General features: G+C 41.7%; 1 protein-coding gene across 4 annotated transcripts in view; it reads left to right on the top strand.

Annotated features, from left to right (window-relative positions):
- CRY1 (cryptochrome circadian regulator 1) overlaps window positions 1–18,674 on the top strand; it is a 63,415-nt gene that overhangs the window by 24,507 nt on the left and 20,234 nt on the right. For all 4 annotated transcript variants that reach the window (XM_056115261.1, XM_056115260.1, XM_056115259.1 and 1 more), the window contains exons 2-5: window positions 13,763–13,871; window positions 15,515–15,657; window positions 17,051–17,235; window positions 18,046–18,134. In XM_056115261.1, the coding sequence (XP_055971236.1) occupies window positions 13,763–13,871; window positions 15,515–15,657; window positions 17,051–17,235; window positions 18,046–18,134 (526 nt within the window). The remainder of the gene's footprint in view (window positions 1–13,762; window positions 13,872–15,514; window positions 15,658–17,050; window positions 17,236–18,045; window positions 18,135–18,674) is intronic.

Here is an 18,674-nt window from a genome sequence, read left to right as displayed (position 1 = left end):
TTTAGCAGTTAACTCAGATTACACCAACCTAAGGTCACTTCTGTTGCAGTGATATACTTAAAGTCTATGGGACCACTTAAATTTCATAAATTTGCATTACAAAGTGCATGATAAGAGGGAAAACAAAGGATTTTAAAAACTAAAGTAATTATTTAACTTTTAAAATTAATTTTTGGTATTTGGGGCCAAACTCAGCTGTACTTGGGTCTTACTGCTGACTCTGTGCTTTGGGATCACTCTTTATGGAGACTGGGCGACTATATGTGATACTGGGGATCAAACCTGAGTTGGATATGTGCAAGGCAAGCAACCTTCCTCCTATCTATCTTTCCAATCCCTAAATTCAGATTTACAAAAAGCCTAGGTAGTATGGACAGTTCCCAAGTATTTTATACATAGTTTCCTCTAGTAATAACATCTTTCCATACCTTTGTACTTTCTTCTGAAAGAGGAATTGTTGGCACTAAGGAGACTCCAGACATTCTGATTATCTTCAGGTTATTTTCCTGTTTCAGGATCTCATCCAGAACACTTCACTGTATTTGGTCATATCTCCTTAGCCTCCTCTATCTGAACAGTCTTGCAGGCTTTTTCATTTGTTAGTGCCCTATATGATTTTCAGTACTATATCTTGTAGTTTGGAGATTGGCCTTCATGTGTGTCTGAAGCTACTCTTATGCTGAGACTAATGTTTGTGAGTTTTGTGGGAAATAAGTACAGTAGTGAAAGGTTTTTCTCACAGCATATCAGAATGTTCATGATTATTGTTAGCACCGGTGATTACTCGATGATTGGGTCACGGTCCTCCCGTTGTTCATCAGTTTGCTTGAGCGGGCCCAGTAACGTCTCCATCATGAGACTTGTTGTTACTGTGTTTGGCATATCGAGTACGTCACGGGTAGCTTGCCAGGCTCTGCCATGTATAGACTTTAAATTAGTTCATTATTTTCTCATGTTCTGCCTAGAGAAACATATAGGAAGAAGTACGTATTATTCTTTTGCAGGGGTGTCTCAAGTAGTAATGGAGGATCTGGGGACTACTCTGTTGATCCTTGACCTGACTCTGTGGTTCAGTGCTCAGCCAACAGTTCTATGCTATTTAATGCCCGATATTAATGGGAACTACCTGGGCCACGTGGGCCACAGCTGTGGTTCTGAGGATAGGGGCAGTGTATCCACAGGGATCAAACTTAGGGCCTTGTGCATGCCAGACATGATGTCCTTTAAATTTTTTAAGCTATTTCCCTTGTCTCTTAATTTTAAAATATATGTGAACTTTAATTTATCATGTATTATAGAAGGGCTTTATATTAATCTTTTTTAAGTTGCATATTGTGGTATGTTATCTATAAATTTCATTTCAGAATTTAAAAGAGGACATTGAAGAATTTTTGTAATAAAAAGTGATGTGTCATAATATCTGTTTAGTATTATTTTTGCTTACTAGGGACTGGCAAAGTACAAAGTTTGCTTTTGAAATATGTATTTGGGGGCAGGAAAGATAATACAGGAGGTAAAGAATTTATCTTGAAGCATGCAGTGTGGCTGCTTTGACCAATCCTAGTTTGATTCCTCAGTGCTACAAGGGATCATCCTTCTGAGTGCAGAGCCAAGAATAACCCTGGAGTACTGCCAGGTGTGTTCCCCCCCCCCCCCATAAAATAATAATTACTGTCACTGTCACTATCCTCCTGTTGTTCATCGATTTTGCTCGAGCGGGCCCAGTAACATTGTGAGACTTGTTACTGTGTTTGGCATATTGAATACGTCACGGGGAGCTTGCCAGGCTTTGCCGTGCAGGCGAGATAGTGTTGGTGGCTTGCCAGGCTCTCCGAGAGGGGCAGAGGAATCGAACTCGGGTCAGCCATGTTGGCTGCGTGCACGGCAAATGCCCTACCCGCTGTGCTATCGCTCTAGCCCGATAATAATAATAATTATAAAACAAAATATGTAGTTATCTTTGTTAAATTTTAAACTATTCAGGGGGAACTAAATTTTCATAGTTACAAATATTCTGACAGATTATATTAAATAAAGCACTAAGAAGTTTAGAACCTGGGCCAGAGAGATAGTCCACAGGTTTGGGCACATGCCTTGCACTTGGCCAACCCTGGTTTGACCCCTGTACTGCATGAGTCTTCTAAGCACCACTAGAGGTGATCCCTGAGCAAAGAGCCAGAATAGCCCCTGAGCACCATCAGGTGTGGCCCAAAACAAAATATTTAAAAAGCAAATGTAAACTTTATTCTCTTTATTGAGAGACAAACTTTATTTGTGATAATTAAACTTTTTTCTATAACAGCACCAAAGATTTTTTGGCTAATAACTAGAACTCTTTCATTTTAGATTTTTTTATTGTTAGTATATCCAGTAGCACTATAGCACTGTCCTCACGTTGTTCATCAATTTGCTCGAGCGAGCACCAGTAACATCTCCATTGTGAGACTTGTTACTGGTTTTTTTTTTTTTTTGGCATATCGAATACGTCACTGTTAGCTTGCCAGGCTTTGCCGTGGAAGCAAGATACTCTCAGTAGCTTGCTGGGCTCTCCGAGAGGAGCGGAGGAATCGAACTGGGGTCAGCCCGAGTTGGCTGTGTGCAAGGCAAGCGCCCTGCCTGCTGTGCTATTGCTCTAGCCAGTATATCCAGTACACTTTTATTTTTATTTTATTTATTTATTTGCTTTTTGAGTCACACCCAGCGATGCTCAGAGGTTACTCCTGGCTTTGCACTCAGGAATTACCCCTGGCGGTGCTCAGGGGACCATATGGGATGCGGGGAATTGAACTTGGGTCGGCCGTGTGCAAGGCAAACGCCCTACCCACTGTACTATTGCTCCAGCCCCTCCAGTACATTTTTAAAAATCAACTGTTATTTCATGTGGAAGACAGAGAAAAAATTTGTATGTGGGTTTAATTATATTAATATTCTTTATTTTATTTTGAGGGAGAGGTCCCAGCTGTGCTTAGGGCACCATTATCAATAATAAACTGGGTCAGGTAGTTCAATGCTAGGGCTTGAGGATGCAGCTCTGCTTGGCCCTGTGATGCTGGAGACCAACAGGGCTGCACCTGGGTGATGCTTGGGGGGCCATGTGGTGTCAGGCCAAAGTGCAAATTTGGGTCATGGTGCTTGCAAAGCATGTGCCCCTGACAACTTGCTTAATATTTATTTAATTGTTTAGGGGTCAGCAGTAATTTTTTTAAAATTTTACATAGTCTTAAGTATAGTTTTCATTGTTGTGCATATGGTAAGATACATTATATACTTTGGTGTAAACCCAAATGGTTTTATTCGGGTGTACTTGCTAATTCAGAATGTCTTTGTTTTTAGCAGAGATGGGATTATGTTGTATCTGACTAGTACCTTTTTTAGACTGCCTTATAGACAGAACTAGAAATTCTAGTTATATAAAGCTGTTGTAGCACAGGCTAAAAAGTGGGTCATTGTGACGAGGGAGTACACCAAACCTCCCAGTGGTTGCTATAGCAATGACCTACTTTAAGAAACTATTTCTGTTGATTCATGTTGAAATCATCTTTTGGAAATAGTATAAGGGAGCTCTCTGCATGTAATTTTTTTTCTAATGGTAAGATAGTGATTTCTAGAGGGAAAATATTCTCAAAATGTTTAAGTGAATATTTTCCTCACTTAACATTTCTTCAATTTATTTCAAAGTACATTTAGTATTTTAATTAAATAACATATGGACTATGAATCTATGTAAGCATAAGCATTTCAATTCTACAAAGGGCTACAGTGAGTTTTTTCTGCTATTGATCCTATTTTTAAATCAACCTTTTTTTCTATAATATCATTATATCTGAGCTTTCATATGTGTTTCAAGAAAACAGTATATATAAAAAATTGGACATGGTATGAAATATATTTCTGTTAAAATGTACCTTGTGTATTTTCTATATAAATGAAATAATTCCATTTGAATTCCTGTCCTAAGGCCTATCCATTTGTATATATAAAGGCTAAAATTGGTGTTTCCTCAGGAATACAGTGAATCTAAACCTTGATAAATCTCATTCTGTTTCCAGTTGAGGCTAAAGGATGAAAGGTTAAATCTTATGTAACAGTGAAGTAACAATTTTCCTTCAGTATTAAAAATAAGCTCACCTATCAGTGAACTAATACTTGGGGGTTTTGGGGGGAAGGGAGTCTTGTGGGGTGCTGAAGTGGTTTTGAGGAGTTGTCAAACAAAGGGTCTCATATTCAAGACAATGACCACTGAGCCTCATCTCCAGCCCAATGAGCTAACATTTTGAACCTGGATTCTTAGAGATTTTATTTTATGGTATCATCGAAGAACATTATATATGCTTAGTAAAAGTAAGTAAGTAAAGGCCCTCCTGTTGATCATCGATTTGCTCTAGCGGGCCCAGTAACATCTCCATTGGAGACTTTGTTGTTACTGTGTTTGGCATATCGAATACGTCATGGGGAGCTTGCCAGGCTCTGCCGTGCGGGCAAGATACTCCCAGTAGCTTGCCGGGCTCTCCGAGACGGGCGGAGGAATCGAACTCGGGTTGGCCATGTTGGCTGCGTGCAAGGCAAACGCCCTACCGCTGTGCTATCGCTCCAGCCCTGTATATGCTTAGAATGTAGTTTATTCTTTTTGGGGGGAGTAGATCTGTTGCTGTTTGGAAGGTACTCAGAGCAAAGGGCTCAGGGGACCATGTGGTGCTGGGGATTGAACCCTGGACCCCTTGTACAAAGAATATGCTCCAACCCTCTGAGTTCTCTCCCCGACTTTGATTCAGGATCTTAATTATACTGCTTTCTATGTTCTCTGTTTAACATATCTGTATATACATATTCATATGTTTGTTCATATATATTCATTTATATTCACTTTTTCCTTGTTACTGGGAAAGATTTTCTTGGGATGTTTGTTCTATGTTACATTCAGAAGCAGCTTTTTAGAGTCACACTTTGCTGTGCTTAGAGGCTACTCCCAGCTCTGTGCTTGGGGGTTACTCCAGGTGGTACTCAGGGGACTATATTCGGTGCTGGGGATTGAAATTTAGACAATTTTGTCTATAATTATTGACATCCAGCTAATTCAGTGTCTTTTATGTCATGTTCAGGTATTTATATATGGAAATAGATTGCTATTCAGAAGTATAAGTTATTCCCCAGTTATAACTTTTACTTAATATCCACCAAATATTAGATGATTCAGTATGGTTTCTAGTGTTTTCAATAGATATAGAAAGCAGTTCTACTAAGTTATTTTTATCTTGTTTTTATATTTTCAACAAATTATATATGGTAGGTGATGAGATCTATTTCCCAAATGTGAGAACTGAAACATAGGCTAAGTAACTTATGTAGGAAGAAATGAGACTCAGATATACCTTGAAAACCATGAAGGTCCCTCTAGAGAGATAGTACAGTGGGTAAGGTCCATGTTCAATCCCTGGCATCGCATATGGTCTCCTGAGCACTGCCAGGAATGATCCCTGAGTGCAGAGCCAGGATTCAGAACATTGCCGAGTGTGATACCACAAAAATAAGAAAGAAAACTATCAAGGGAGGAGGTGATGTGTGTATGTGTATAGTGGTTAATGGTGCGGTAAAAAATCTGATGGTTTCTCTAACTTAAGTCGCAATGTCCTTTTGACATTTCAGAGAATGAAGAAATTACTTTCAGTTGAAAGAGACTGAGTATTAATAGTATGTCGTAGACTAGAAATAACAAGGTCATTGGTTAAAGGTATTGGGCACTTTGATGGTAGGCTGCAATAAGGTATATCAATATCAAACAACAGTACTATTGTAACCATAAGGTAAAGGTAAAGGCCCTCCCGTTGATCATCGATTTGCTCAAGAGGGCCCAGTAACATCTCCATTGGAGACTTTGTTGTTACTGTGTTTGGCATATCAAATACGTCATGGGGAGCTTACCAGGCTCTGCCGTGCGGGCGAGATACTCTCGGTAGCTTGCCGGGCTCTCCGAGAGGGGCGGAGGAATTGAACTCGAGTCGGCCATGTTGGCTGCGTGCAAGGCAAACGCCCTACCACTGTGCTATCGCTCCAGCCCATTGTAACCATGTTACCTAAATTATAATAAAAATTTAAAGGTTGGAAAAAGCATTTTAGAACTAAATTTCAGGAAATTGTGTGTGTTTGGTTTGGTAGGAGAAAAAAGTGAGAGTAGTGAAATGAACTAGGATCTCTAAATTAAAATTTAAAAGCTTTTTATGCATCTTTTATTGATTTGGGGGCTATACCTAGCAGGGTCTCTTCTTCGGAGTCATTTCTGTCACAGCTTGGGAACCATGTACACTACCTATTGAACCTAGACCTGTCCCTCTGGGCACATAGGAGTCACCAGGCTGACCGAAGCTTTCTTCCATCTGCTCCTTGCCCACCCTTGTGGAGGAGGTAAACAGCCTGAGGGAGGGTGAGTATGCCGAGGTGCGAGAAATACTCGCACTCCAGGTCAACTTTATATATTATAGATAAATTATATTGTACTTGCACAAGATAAAAACAAGGTTTAACAGAATGTTAATTCCTTTTGGCTGGGGCCCTGTTCGCTCAAACATCCTCTGGCATTGTTTCGCTGAACTCACATTTACCAGAGGGAAGAGGGACGGACCCATTTGCTGGGAAGCCAAAAGGGGAGTTTGTGGGGAGGGGCCACCTACCGCTTGTCCTGTTTGGTTGGGTAAAGTCTGGGGGCTCGATCCTCACCCCTACCTGCCCTCAACTATGCCTCATAATGTGCCCCACAACCTCCCACAAGCAAAGTATACACTCAGACTCTTGAACTATCTTTCTAATCTGGGAGAAAGATTTATTCGTTATTCGTCGATTGCCTCGAGCAGGCCCCAGTAATGTCTCTTTCATCCTAGCCCTGAGATTATATTCAAGGCTTTTTAGGAGAATGAGATCCATCATTGTTACTGGTATTTGGCATATTTGGTACGCCACGGGGAGTTTGCCAGACTCTGCCCTGTGGGCAGGCTACATTCGATAGCCTGCAAGTTTGTCCAAAGTAGTAATGAGACAATAAGATGTCATAAAAAAAAGTTCTGACAGGGAGAAAGATTAATTTATTTAAACAAAATAGGTGGGGTCCTGTAGCGATAACACAGTGGGTAGGGCGTTTGCCTTGCATGCAGCTGACCCGGGTTCGATTCCCAACATCCCATATGGTCCCCTGAGCACTGCCAGGAGTGATTCCTGAGTGCAGAGCTAGGAATAACCCCTGAGCATCCCCAGGTATGACCAAAAAAGAAAAGAAAAGAAAGAAATTGAGGGGGGCAGGGCAGAGATTGGTTCACATCCACATCCAGCAGTGTATGAATCACTCCTGGCAGTGCTCAGGGCTTACTACTTGCTCAGTGCTTAGGGATCACTCCTGGCAAGGCAGGTTCAGGGAACCATATGAGGTGGCAGGGATCAAACACAGGTTCACCATGTGCAGGACTATCAGTACTATCTCTCCACCTATCTACCTACCAATCTAATTTATCAATTATATATACAGGTGTTTTAGTTATTAAGTTTTTTGGGTGCCTTGAAATTGACTCTTAGATTTGCAGAGAAAGTCCTCTGCAACTGAGCCATATCCTCAACCCTCAAGTTTTTTTAGTTTTTCAGTTGAGACACCATGATTTACAAAGTCGATCATAATAGTTACATCAGGCATACAATGTCCCAACACCAGCCCCACCACCAGTGTCCCTTTCCTTCCACTAGTATCCCTAGGTTCCCTCACCCCACAGCCTGCCATCTTGGCAGGCATATAGCAAATTCATTCCATATTAAATGAATAAAACTTAATACATAAAACTCCGATAAAACTTAAAGGAATGGCAAATATAATTATCAGTCAGTAAAAATCAATTTGTGATGATTAATTGTATATTTTTTAACGTTCTTAGTCTAGTAGAGGACAGCCAAATCAACCATTATTGAGTGCCATACTCAGCTGATGCCACATGATGGGAAGTTTCTCCTGTCCTTTAAAGGAGCTCTTTTAACACTTCTTGCAAAACTGGTTTGAAGGCTATGAATTCCCTAAGCTGTTGGCTCTCCATGAAGCTCTGTACAGTTCCTTCAAATCTGAATAATAACATAGCTGGATAGAATATTCTTGGTAAGGTGTTCATTTTGTTGAATTTTTGTACTATATCCTTCCAGATGAGGCTTGTGGAGTCTCATTTGGTAGATCTCCTATACAACCTTATGGGTTTTCTTTTGTGTATAAATTCAGTTTTTGATCTTGCTGCTTTCAGTATTGTCTTTATCTTTATTTTTGTTATTTTAAATATAATGTGTCTTAGAGTTTTCTTCATGATCATGATCACGATCATCCTGTTGTTCATCGATTGCCTCGAGCAGGCCCCAGTAATGTCTATTCGTCCTAGCCCTGAGATTTTAAAAAATGCCATATTTAAGACTCTTTCAGGATTAGGAGAATGAGACCCATCATTGTTACTGGTATTTGGCATATTGGGTACGCCACAGGGAGTTTGCCAGACTCTCCCGTGTGGGCAGGTAACATTTGGTAACCTGCCAGGTTGTCCAAAGTAAGAATGAGATAATAAGATGTTGCTTCCTAGACCTGGGTTTTATAGTCTCTGGGTCTTGGCCGTTGATGGGATTACACGGCGCTGGGGGTCAGATGGTGGGTGTGACTCCTGCCTACTGGAAGATGCAAGAGTTTTCTTAATTCGCTCTATTTTTACTGGAACTCTTCGGGCCTCTTGGATCTCAGTGCTTGCAATCTTCAATTCTGGAAAGTTCATATTGATGGTTTCCTTAACTATTATTTTTCTTCATCATATTTTCCTTATTGCTCTTCAGGGACTTTGATGATTTTTATATTGTTCTCTCGAATGCATTCTGTAGTTCTCTGGTATGTTGTTCATGTCTTTTCTTCTTTTTTTTTCTTACTTTGTAACCCACTTTATTTTTTTAATTAATTAATTAATTTATTTATTTATTGAATCACTGTGGGAAAGGTTACAAAGCTTTCAGGTTTAGGTCTCAGTCATGCAAATACCAAACACATTTCCCTTTACCAATACTTATTTTTTACCATGAAGAACCCCAATAAAACCCCACCCCCCCACCCCTCCCAGTCCCTGTGGGGCAGATGAATTCTAGTTAACACTCTATCTGCTTTGATTAGATTCATTGTTTCAATAAAAGATTCACCACTATTATTTAGAGTTTACCCCCCTCCCCCCAATCAGACATGCTGAAAAAGCATTGTGAAGGGATTTGCTTTCTACAGCTGGGTTCAAGAATTAAATGTTGGTTTTGGATTTCTGCTATTTTACTTATTGACCCTGGAAGTATTTCTACTGAAAGTCAGATAGTTAAGAAATTGGTTTCTGTGCTCTGGAGTCGTGGCCGTGCTGGAGAGCCGCTAGTGGGGGGCAACTGGTGGCCTCGGTAGGGCGTGAAGGGCGGACCGAAACGCCCCCCTTCCCATGAGGTTTTAGTCGCCCCCCACTCCCCCGGCTCATACCTGCTGTCCACAAGGCTCCCATGCGGCCGCCATCTTTCTTTCCAGAGAGGAGAAGGCGACTGGGGCAACACCCTTTCCCCTCCGGACAGACATGATGGCCTGGATTAACGCATAGTCCGTTCACTTTTCTGCTCCAAGCTGCCGGGTTCTGCATTAAGTCCTTGTGCTTCTGGGGCCGTGGCCGTGCTGGAGAGCAGCTCGCGGGGGGCAACTGGTGACCTCGGTAGGGCGTGAAGGACGGACCGGAACGCCCCCCTTCCCATGAGGTTTTAGTCGCCCCCACACCCCCGGCTCATACCTGCTGTCCACAAGGCTCCCATGTGGCCGCCATCTTTCTTTCCAGAGGGAGGAGGGCAGAAGGGACCAACACCCTTTCCCCTCCGGGCAGACATGGTGGCCTGGATTAACGCATAGTCCTTTCACTTTTCTGCTCCAAGCTGCTGGGTTCTGCATTAAGTCCTTGTGCTTCCGGGGCTGTGGCCGTGCTGGAGAGCCGCTCATGGGGGGCAACTGGTGACCTCGGTAGGGCGTGAAGGACGGACTGGAACGCCCCCCTTCCCATGAGGTTTTAGTCGCCCCCACACCCCTGGCTCATACCTGCTGTCCACAAGGCTCCCATGCAGCCGCCATCCTTCTTTCCAGAGAAGAGAGGGCGAATGGGGCAACACCCTTTCCCCTCCGGACAGACATGATGGCCTGGATTAACGCATAGTCCTTTCACTTTTCTGCTCCAAGCTGCTGGGTTCTGCATTAAGTCCTTGTGCTTCTGGGGCTGTGGCCGTGCTGGAGAGCCGCTCGTGGGGGGCAACTGGTGGCCTCGGTAGGGCGTGAAGGACGGACCGGAACGCCCCCCTTCCCATGAGGTTTTAGTCGCCCCCACACCCCCGGCTCATGCCTGCTGTCCACAAGGCTCCCATGTGGCCGCCATCTTTCTTTCCAGAGAGGAGAGGGCAAATGGGGCAACACCCTTTCCCCTCCAGCAGACTTGATGGCCTGAATTAATGCATAGCCCGTTCACTTTTCTGCTCCAAGCTGCTGGGTTCTGCATTAAATCCTTGTGTTTCTGGGGCTGTGGCCGTGCTGGAGAGCTGCTCGTGCTGGGCAACTGGTGGCCTCGGTAGGGCGTGAAGGACAAACCGGAACGCCCCCCTTCCCATGAGGTTTTAGTCGCCCCCACACCCCCGGCTCATACCTGCTGTCCACAAGGCCCCCATGCGGCCGCCATCCTTCTTTCCAGAGAAGAGAGGGCGAATGGGGCAACACCCTTTCCCCTCCGGACAGACATGATGGCCTTGTAACCCACTTTATTTTTAAAAAATCGTAACACTATGATTTACCAAGTGTTCATAATACAGTTGTTTCAGGAATTAAATATTCCAACATTTCCCCCCCACCACGGTCCCCAGTTTCCCACTCACTACTCTAGCTTGCCCCTTTGCAGGCATTATTAAATTTACTTTGGATTGTTTGTTACAACACAAGAGCAAATGGAATGATCAAATCTCAGAGCAGTAAGTCAGTTTGTGATAATTGTTATGTCTCACAGTGATGTTACTAAAGTCATTGTCTGAGGATCTACTGTGCTGTTAATGCTAGTTGAGCCTTCTGTGTTATTTTTTAGGCTCTTTGAGCTTGGAGATCTTCTATGCAACTTTCCAATTAGATTTACTATGATCCTACTGAGTTGACAGAACTATGAAATTTTGTTATGACTGGGCTGCTGTACCTTCAGTCAGGAAGGGAAATCTGCCTGCCCCCATTCTAAGAAAACACCAGAGTTTTCAGCCTGGACCAGTACAACCTGGGAAGGTTCAGTGGTATCAAGTTCTTTTGGAGATATGACCCTGGGCCATTTTCTATTGGCAAGATGGCGGGTCAGTATACTCTTCATTTCTTTTCAGACTCTTTTCCACCTTCTGTTGTTTCCTAGCATTTCCCTCCTCAATCTTTTGCTCAATTCTTATTATTCTGCATTTGAGAGCTTCTCTTGACTTGTTTTTGTATAACCTACCAGGTTCTTCATTTCTGTCTCTAGGATTTGTTTTTATTTTGGGGGTCACATAGGGATCACTGCTGGCAGTACTCGGGGACCATATGGGATGCTGGGGATCCAACCCTGGTTGGCCGCATGCAAGGCAGATGCCTTTCCTGCTGCACTATTGTTCTGGCTCCTCTAGTATTTTTTTTTTATTTCAATTCTCATACTTCCTTGTGCTTTGCTGACTACCTGTGCTATTGTTTCTATGAACTTGTTGAACGATATCCTCATCGTAATCTCACTGGGGATACTGTTGAAGGATTTATTAGTGTCATTTATGTCTTAATGATATTTCAGTGGTAGGACAGTGGGTAAGGCGTTTGCCTTGCACGCGGCCGACATGGCCGACCTGGGTTCAATTCTTCCACACCTCTCAGAGAGCCCAGCAAGCTACCAAGAGTATCTCGTCCGCAAATCCTGGCAAGCTCCATTTTGTTGTGAGACGTTACTGGTGCCCACTCGAGCAAATCAATGAACAATGGGAGGACAGTGCTGCTACAGCGCTATTTCATTCATTTAACTTCGTAGGCTTCTACGTGTTTCCCCCATTGGTTTTCTGATGTCCTTGTTGTTCTGGGGGTAGTCTTTGCACTTAACCCCTCTGGGTGATGCTGAGGGATTAAGCTGGAGGCTGCCCTCTGTCTTTTCTGCCTGTCCTCACAGGCAGAATGACTGGAAGAATAACTGAGTAGTATGTAGTTTGTTGAGTGTTTCTATTGAGTCAGGAGCTGCAGTGTGGGCCCTTATATGCTGCACATCAGGAGTGGAGGCTGCTGGGGCCCACCCTGTAAGGAGAGGATCTGCCTCTGTTCCCAGATAGACCCGGTGATGTCTGCTGGAGGGAAGCCTCACCTGGGACGGTAGAGCAGCAAGCTGAAGGTCAAGACAAAGTTATGTAAATAGGTTTCTTAAGAATATATATATATATTTATCGTAAGCCCCAGTTCAGACTCCCAGTTACTAAGGGTAGCTATTTTTAATAGCGCAGCATGTATTCTTTAAGTTGGTTTTTTTGATGGGGAGATAGGGGTCACACCCAGCCATGCTCAGGGCTCACTCCAGGCTCGGTGCTCAGGGATCATTCCTAGTGGGCTTGGGGGACAAGTACAGAGCCTTAGGATCACCTCCTGTTCCCCAGCCAGGAGCAGGCCCAGAGTACCACTGGGTGTGGCTCATTCCTCTCCCCCCAATTATATATGCATGGAGTTTTACAAGTTACAATGTACGTTTTTAAAAACTCTTTAACAAAGGACAGAATTACTGTTTTCTGTTCAGCTTTATTTTCTTGATGAACCGTTTTCATTTAAAATATGCACATGCAATGTGTTACATTTTTTAAAGTACCCACATTTAAATTCATGGCAGTTTTGTATTCTATGTGAAACTATAGTGGTGTAAACATTTATCCATGGAAGAAAAACATCTTACTATGGAAGAAAAACATGTGGAAATAACATGTGGAAAAAAATACTACACATCAGTTCAACTTTTGTTCTTTTGTTTTCTCAAATGCCAAAAGAATTCTTAGGTTGCAAAATTTTCCATTTGATCATACTGGTTCAGTACATGTCAGTCTGTGCGATGTTTATTTGGTTCATAGTCTGTCTTTTGAAAAACAGTAAGAATTTTTACTCAGTTTGTTAATAAGAAAGGGAAAAAATAAAGGACCAATTATTAATTAACCCAGGGTTGCTTGTTTTTTCACATTTATTAATCAGTCCTTTTGTTTTTCCTTTTACCATTTGGCTATTGTTGTCTTGCTTATACCAAATAGAAAACATTTTCCCAAAAAAGTTGAATATGGAGAACTCGTAGCAGTCCAGCTAAGATTTGAGAATGACTTTTGGTGTTGATTATCCTTCTGAGACACTGGAGCTTTGTTTTACTTAAATTTAAGTAAACTTAAAAGGACTAGAAAGATAGTACAAGTAAAGTGCTTACCTGGCACACAGCTCATCTGGATTCTATCCCCAGTACCGCATCTGGTTCCCTGATCCCCACCAAGAGTGATCCCTGAACAAAGAGCAAGTAATAAGTCTTGAACACCACTGGGTGTGTATCCTCTGCCCCCCAAAAATATATAACTGTTGTTTCTAGAGTCAGTGGTTTTTATATGTTAGAGGTAAAAGATAATAAGATAATAGGGTTGGCATAATAACATGTAATACATTACATCTTCTAAATATATATTTTTAACAGTTTTAATGTTTTTGTCCTCCTAGATTTTTGCTTCAGTGTCTTGAAGACCTTGATGCTAATCTACGAAAATTAAACTCTCGCCTCTTTGTGATTCGTGGCCAGCCAGCAGATGTGTTTCCTAGACTTTTCAAGGTAATTTGGAAAATAATTGCATACAGAAATATTTTTATAGGAGATACTATTTGGATATATAAGGCATTTGGGATAAGAAATAGAGCTATTTTTAAAATAAAAATTAGTGGTGGAAGAAAAGACCCACAAAAATAGCTCTTTTTTTGTCTTAAGTGGTAGTTTTTCTTTCTGTTTCATAAACAACTGCCAGTTTCTTTCATATTTACTAGAAATATTTCTTGCCATAAAAAAGAATTTTGGGGACTGGAGCAATAGCACAGTGGGTAGGGCATTTGCCTTGCATACAGCCAACCTGGGTTCGATTCCCAGCATCCCATATGGTCCCCTGAGCACCGCCAGTAATTCCTGAGTGCAGAGCCAGGAGTAACCCCTGTACATTGCCGGGTGTGATCCAAAAAGAAAAACAAAAAAACGAATTTTGGGGACTGGAGCTATTGCACAGTGGATAGGGCGTTTGCCTTGCATGTGGCCAACCCAAGTTCAATTCCCTGAGCACCACCAGGAGTGATTCCTGAGTGCAAAGCCAGGAGTAACTCCTGAGCATTGCCGGGTGTGACCCAAAAAAAAAAAATTGGCAAAGGGGCCCACCCGACAATGCTTGGTTACTCTTGGGTTAATCTTGGCTCTGCGCTCAGGAATTACTCTTGGCAGTGCTGGGGAACCATATGGAATGCTGGGGATCGAACCTGGTCGGCTGAGTGCAAAGCAAGCAGCGTATCCACTGTACTATCGCTCTGACCCCTCCATAAAATGAGAATGTATATGTGAATGAATGGATTATTGGGTAGACTGATAGATATGTAGATAAACATTTCCCCACGCTTTTTTAAAATCCAACATGGGAACATGCTTTATTTTAGTATTTTTGTATTTTGAAGATTGTTTCAAATTGCTTCCTCGGTTTTTTTTGTTTGTTTCCCTGCTATTGTTTCATCTCTTTGTTTGGATTTGGCGAAAGAACCACTTAAAAGGGAGTGCAAACTCGGTGACCATGCTACTTGTACCGTCCCCATTTCCTGTCTTGTGCAGTGGGTTTGACCAGATCTCCTGCCTATTCCTCAGTCTTTTAAATGGCTTCATGATTTTCCACAGTACAGATAGGCTATAATTTCTTTAACTTTTTGCTATTAGTATTTTTTAACCAATTTTTTCCTAATGCAAATGATGTTATTAATAAACATTGCTTTTGTTTACTTTGGGGACACACCCTGCTGTGTTCAGGGGCTACTCCCTACTCATTGCTCTGAGCACCATGTGCCAGGCATACAGCCCAGAGCTGCACAGATGCAAGGCAAGTGCTCTACCACTGAGCTACTTCTCTGGCCCTAACATAGGTTACTTTGCTGACATGGGCCATTGCATTTGTGTAATTCTTAGAAGTAGACTTCCTTGGTCAAATGGTTTTAATGATTTACATACTACTGAGTAATACTAAATTGTTAGGATGGCTTTTAGTTTGTCTTGTAGTGCCTGGAATAGAATCCGGGCCTTTTTGAATTTATTAATTATGTATTTTCTATCTGCAAAGTGACTTACGAATGATTGTTTGATATGTTGGTTTTAAACTTTTCATTTTTTCCAGTTTGTGTTTCTAACCAAAAATTGTTTATTGTGTACATTTTTGTCCCTTTCTCTTGTATTAGGAATGGAACATTACTAAACTCTCAATTGAGTATGATTCTGAGCCCTTTGGAAAAGAGCGAGATGCAGCTATTAAGAAACTGGCTACTGAAGCTGGAGTAGAAGTCATTGTACGGATTTCACATACATTATATGACCTGGACAAGTATGTTTTCTTTATGTCTTTTCTGTTAGGGTAAAATATTTCTCATCTTAAGCATTTTTAAGTGATGCCATCAGTGGTCCTGAGTATGTAGACATGTAAGTTTTAACTTGCGTGGTTTTGATGCCACAACCAGCAGTATTCAGGGATCACTCTTGGTGGAGCTCAGGGGACTGTATGTGGTGCTAGGGATTGAACCCAGGTCAGCAAGCTCCCTTCTCACTGTACTATCACTCTGGCCTATAACCGATGTGATTTAAGTAAAATAGAAGTATACTGTACATGAAGTTGTGGGGAAATAAATGGTTAGATGTCAAACCCTTAGCATTTTATTTAACTGCTGCGATATTTATTTACTTGTTTTTGGTTCAGGGACACACCTGTATGTGCTCAGGGCTTACTCTTGGTTCTGTGCTCAGGGGTCAACACCTGCCAGTGCGGGGAACTGAGCCATAGGTGCCATCTGTCACGTGCAAGGCAAGCACTTTCCCACTGAACTTTATCTCCAGACCTGCTGTGACTTTTATTTACCCAAGTGACAGATAACTACAATTATAGACAGTTCATAAGATATAAATATTCAGAATAGTTTCAAAACTGTATTAATATTTAATAACGGTTATGTACACAGTAGAAAATAGCAAGTGATTGTCACTACAGGAATATAGATTTCTAATTAATGAGACTTACTGCTTTTGATAGAATATTGTTTTGGTTACGTTTTAATGATTATCGGAGATTTTTAGAGTTGGATTCTGACTTGTATTACTTTGTTGTTACTGCCTCTAGCCACGCTTATTCCATGTCTTAGATTTTAATACTTGCATGCTGTGTATTTTTGACATGTAACAAATGTCTTGGAAATAAAGAGAATTACTTTTAGATTATCATTTAACAGCATTCCTACTCATATAACTGGTTAATGTTCTCCTAGAATCCTTTATTTTGGGAATGAAAGATGTTGGTGTTTGTAGTCACTGTCAGTGCTCAGGGACTACTCCTGACTTGGTGCTCAGAGGTTCTGAGAATTGAGTCTCCTGCATGCAAGGCATGCACTCCCTTGAGCAGTCTCTCTGATCCTCTCCTAAAATCCTTTATATTTTAAAGGGGAGGGGCAGAGGGGTTGGGCCAATACCCAGTGTTGCTCAGGGGCTATTTCAGGCTCTGTGCTCTAAGGTCACTCCTGTCAGTGTTTGGGGTCCATGTGGTACTGGTGTTTGAACCTGGGTTGGCTTCATGCAAGGAAAGTGCCTTAACCCCTCTGTTCTCTTCTTCCCCTTTTCTAGAATTAAGTGATTCTTTTTCACTTAGGATTTTAAATCTTTTTAGAACTTAATCAGTCTAAATATATTGTCACTTTCAAATACTAAGTGCATTTTAATGACTCTTATAATAGGATCATAGAACTCAATGGTGGACAGCCGCCTCTTACTTATAAAAGATTCCAGACTCTCATTAGCAAAATGGAACCATTAGCGATACCAGTGGAAACAATTACTTCAGAAGTGATAGAAAAGTGCACAACTCCTCTGTCTGATGATCATGATGAGAAATATGGAGTCCCTTCCCTGGAAGAACTAGGTGAGTATAAATGGCAGAAAATGTTAAGCTCTCAAGTGAATGAGCAGAGGGACTGGAGAGATAGCACAGCGGGTAGGGCGTTTGCCTTGCACATGGCCGACCCGGGTTCGATTCCCAGCATCCCATATGGTCCCCTGAGCACCGCCAAGAGTAACTCCTGAGTGCAGAGCCAGGAGTAACCCCTGTGCATCGCCAGGTGTAACCCAAAAAGTAAAAAATAAATAAAATTTTAAAAAATCAAGTGAATGAGCAGAAAAATCCTAATTCTAGTTTTGATATGTAAAGTATTTGCATTAAGATTACAATACGGGGGAAATTTTCAGAAAAAAACTCTAAGAAGTGCGAATGTATGTTTTTATAATTAAGTGATCTGTTATCACTTTAAGACTTATATCCTAATGAACCTAATGAACTCCTTCATATGTGAGACCTTATACAAGGTCGTCAGTTTATTTCTGTGCTACTTGTATCTTGCTTGCAGAGAAATTTGTTCTTTATATTATTGTGGTTGGGATGGAGTGGTAGCACAGCGGGTAGGGCGTTTGCCTTGCATGCGACTGACCCGAGTTCGAATCCTCCTCTTAGAGGTGAGCCCGGCAAGCTACCAAGAGTATCCTGCCTGCACATATTTGATATGCCGAAAACAGTAACAACAAGTCTCACAATGGAGACATTACTGGTGCCCGCTCGAGCAAATCAATGAACAGTGGGAGGACAGTGCTACAGTGCTATTGTTGTGGTTAAATGAGAATTATTTTAGTTCCAAAAGTATAATGATTTTTTTTGTCTTCATCTCTTTTTTTGGTTTAGGTTTTGATACAGATGGCTTACCCTCTGCAGTGTGGCCAGGGGGAGAAACTGAAGCTCTAACTCGTTTGGAAAGACATTTGGAGAGAAAAGTATGATAATATGGGTCATAATTCAGATTTTCTAACTGGCTTTTTAAAAATAATATCTTAGAAGCCAAAAGTAAACTATTGAAAAGAAGTTGCAAGAAAAGTGCTTAAGATGGCACAAATTAGTTGTTTGAGAATTAATCTTTGCACTTAAATACCTTTTCTGGGCTGGAGAGGTAATACAGCAGGTAGGGCACTTGCCTTACCTGTCCCAACCCAGGTTTGATCTCCAACATCCCATATGGTCCCAAGTATGCCAGGAGTGATTCCTGAGTGTGGACCCATTAGTAATCCCTGAGCAGAGCTGGATTTGGTCCAAAAACCTAAATAAATAAATACCTTTTCCACTCTTCTGATTATTTCTCCATTTGCTATTATGATATCACCTATTTTTTCATCTAAGCCAGTTTCTGATTGACCATATTTTTGAAGCTTGGATAGTTTTCCTAGTTTGCCTTTACTACCTCAGTGTCAAAGTTAGATTCAAGGTGCTATTCATCTTGAGTTGGGATCTCGGAGGTAATTTACATCATATAATATGTG

The sequence above is a fragment of the Sorex fumeus genome, unplaced genomic scaffold, assembly GCF_029834395.1.
Source record: "Sorex fumeus unplaced genomic scaffold, SorFum_2.1 ptg000003l, whole genome shotgun sequence".
Classification (NCBI taxonomy): domain Eukaryota; kingdom Metazoa; phylum Chordata; class Mammalia; order Eulipotyphla; family Soricidae; genus Sorex; species Sorex fumeus.
Note: the sequence above shows the minus strand (reverse complement) of the source record. Positions and strands in the feature narration are given on the sequence as shown.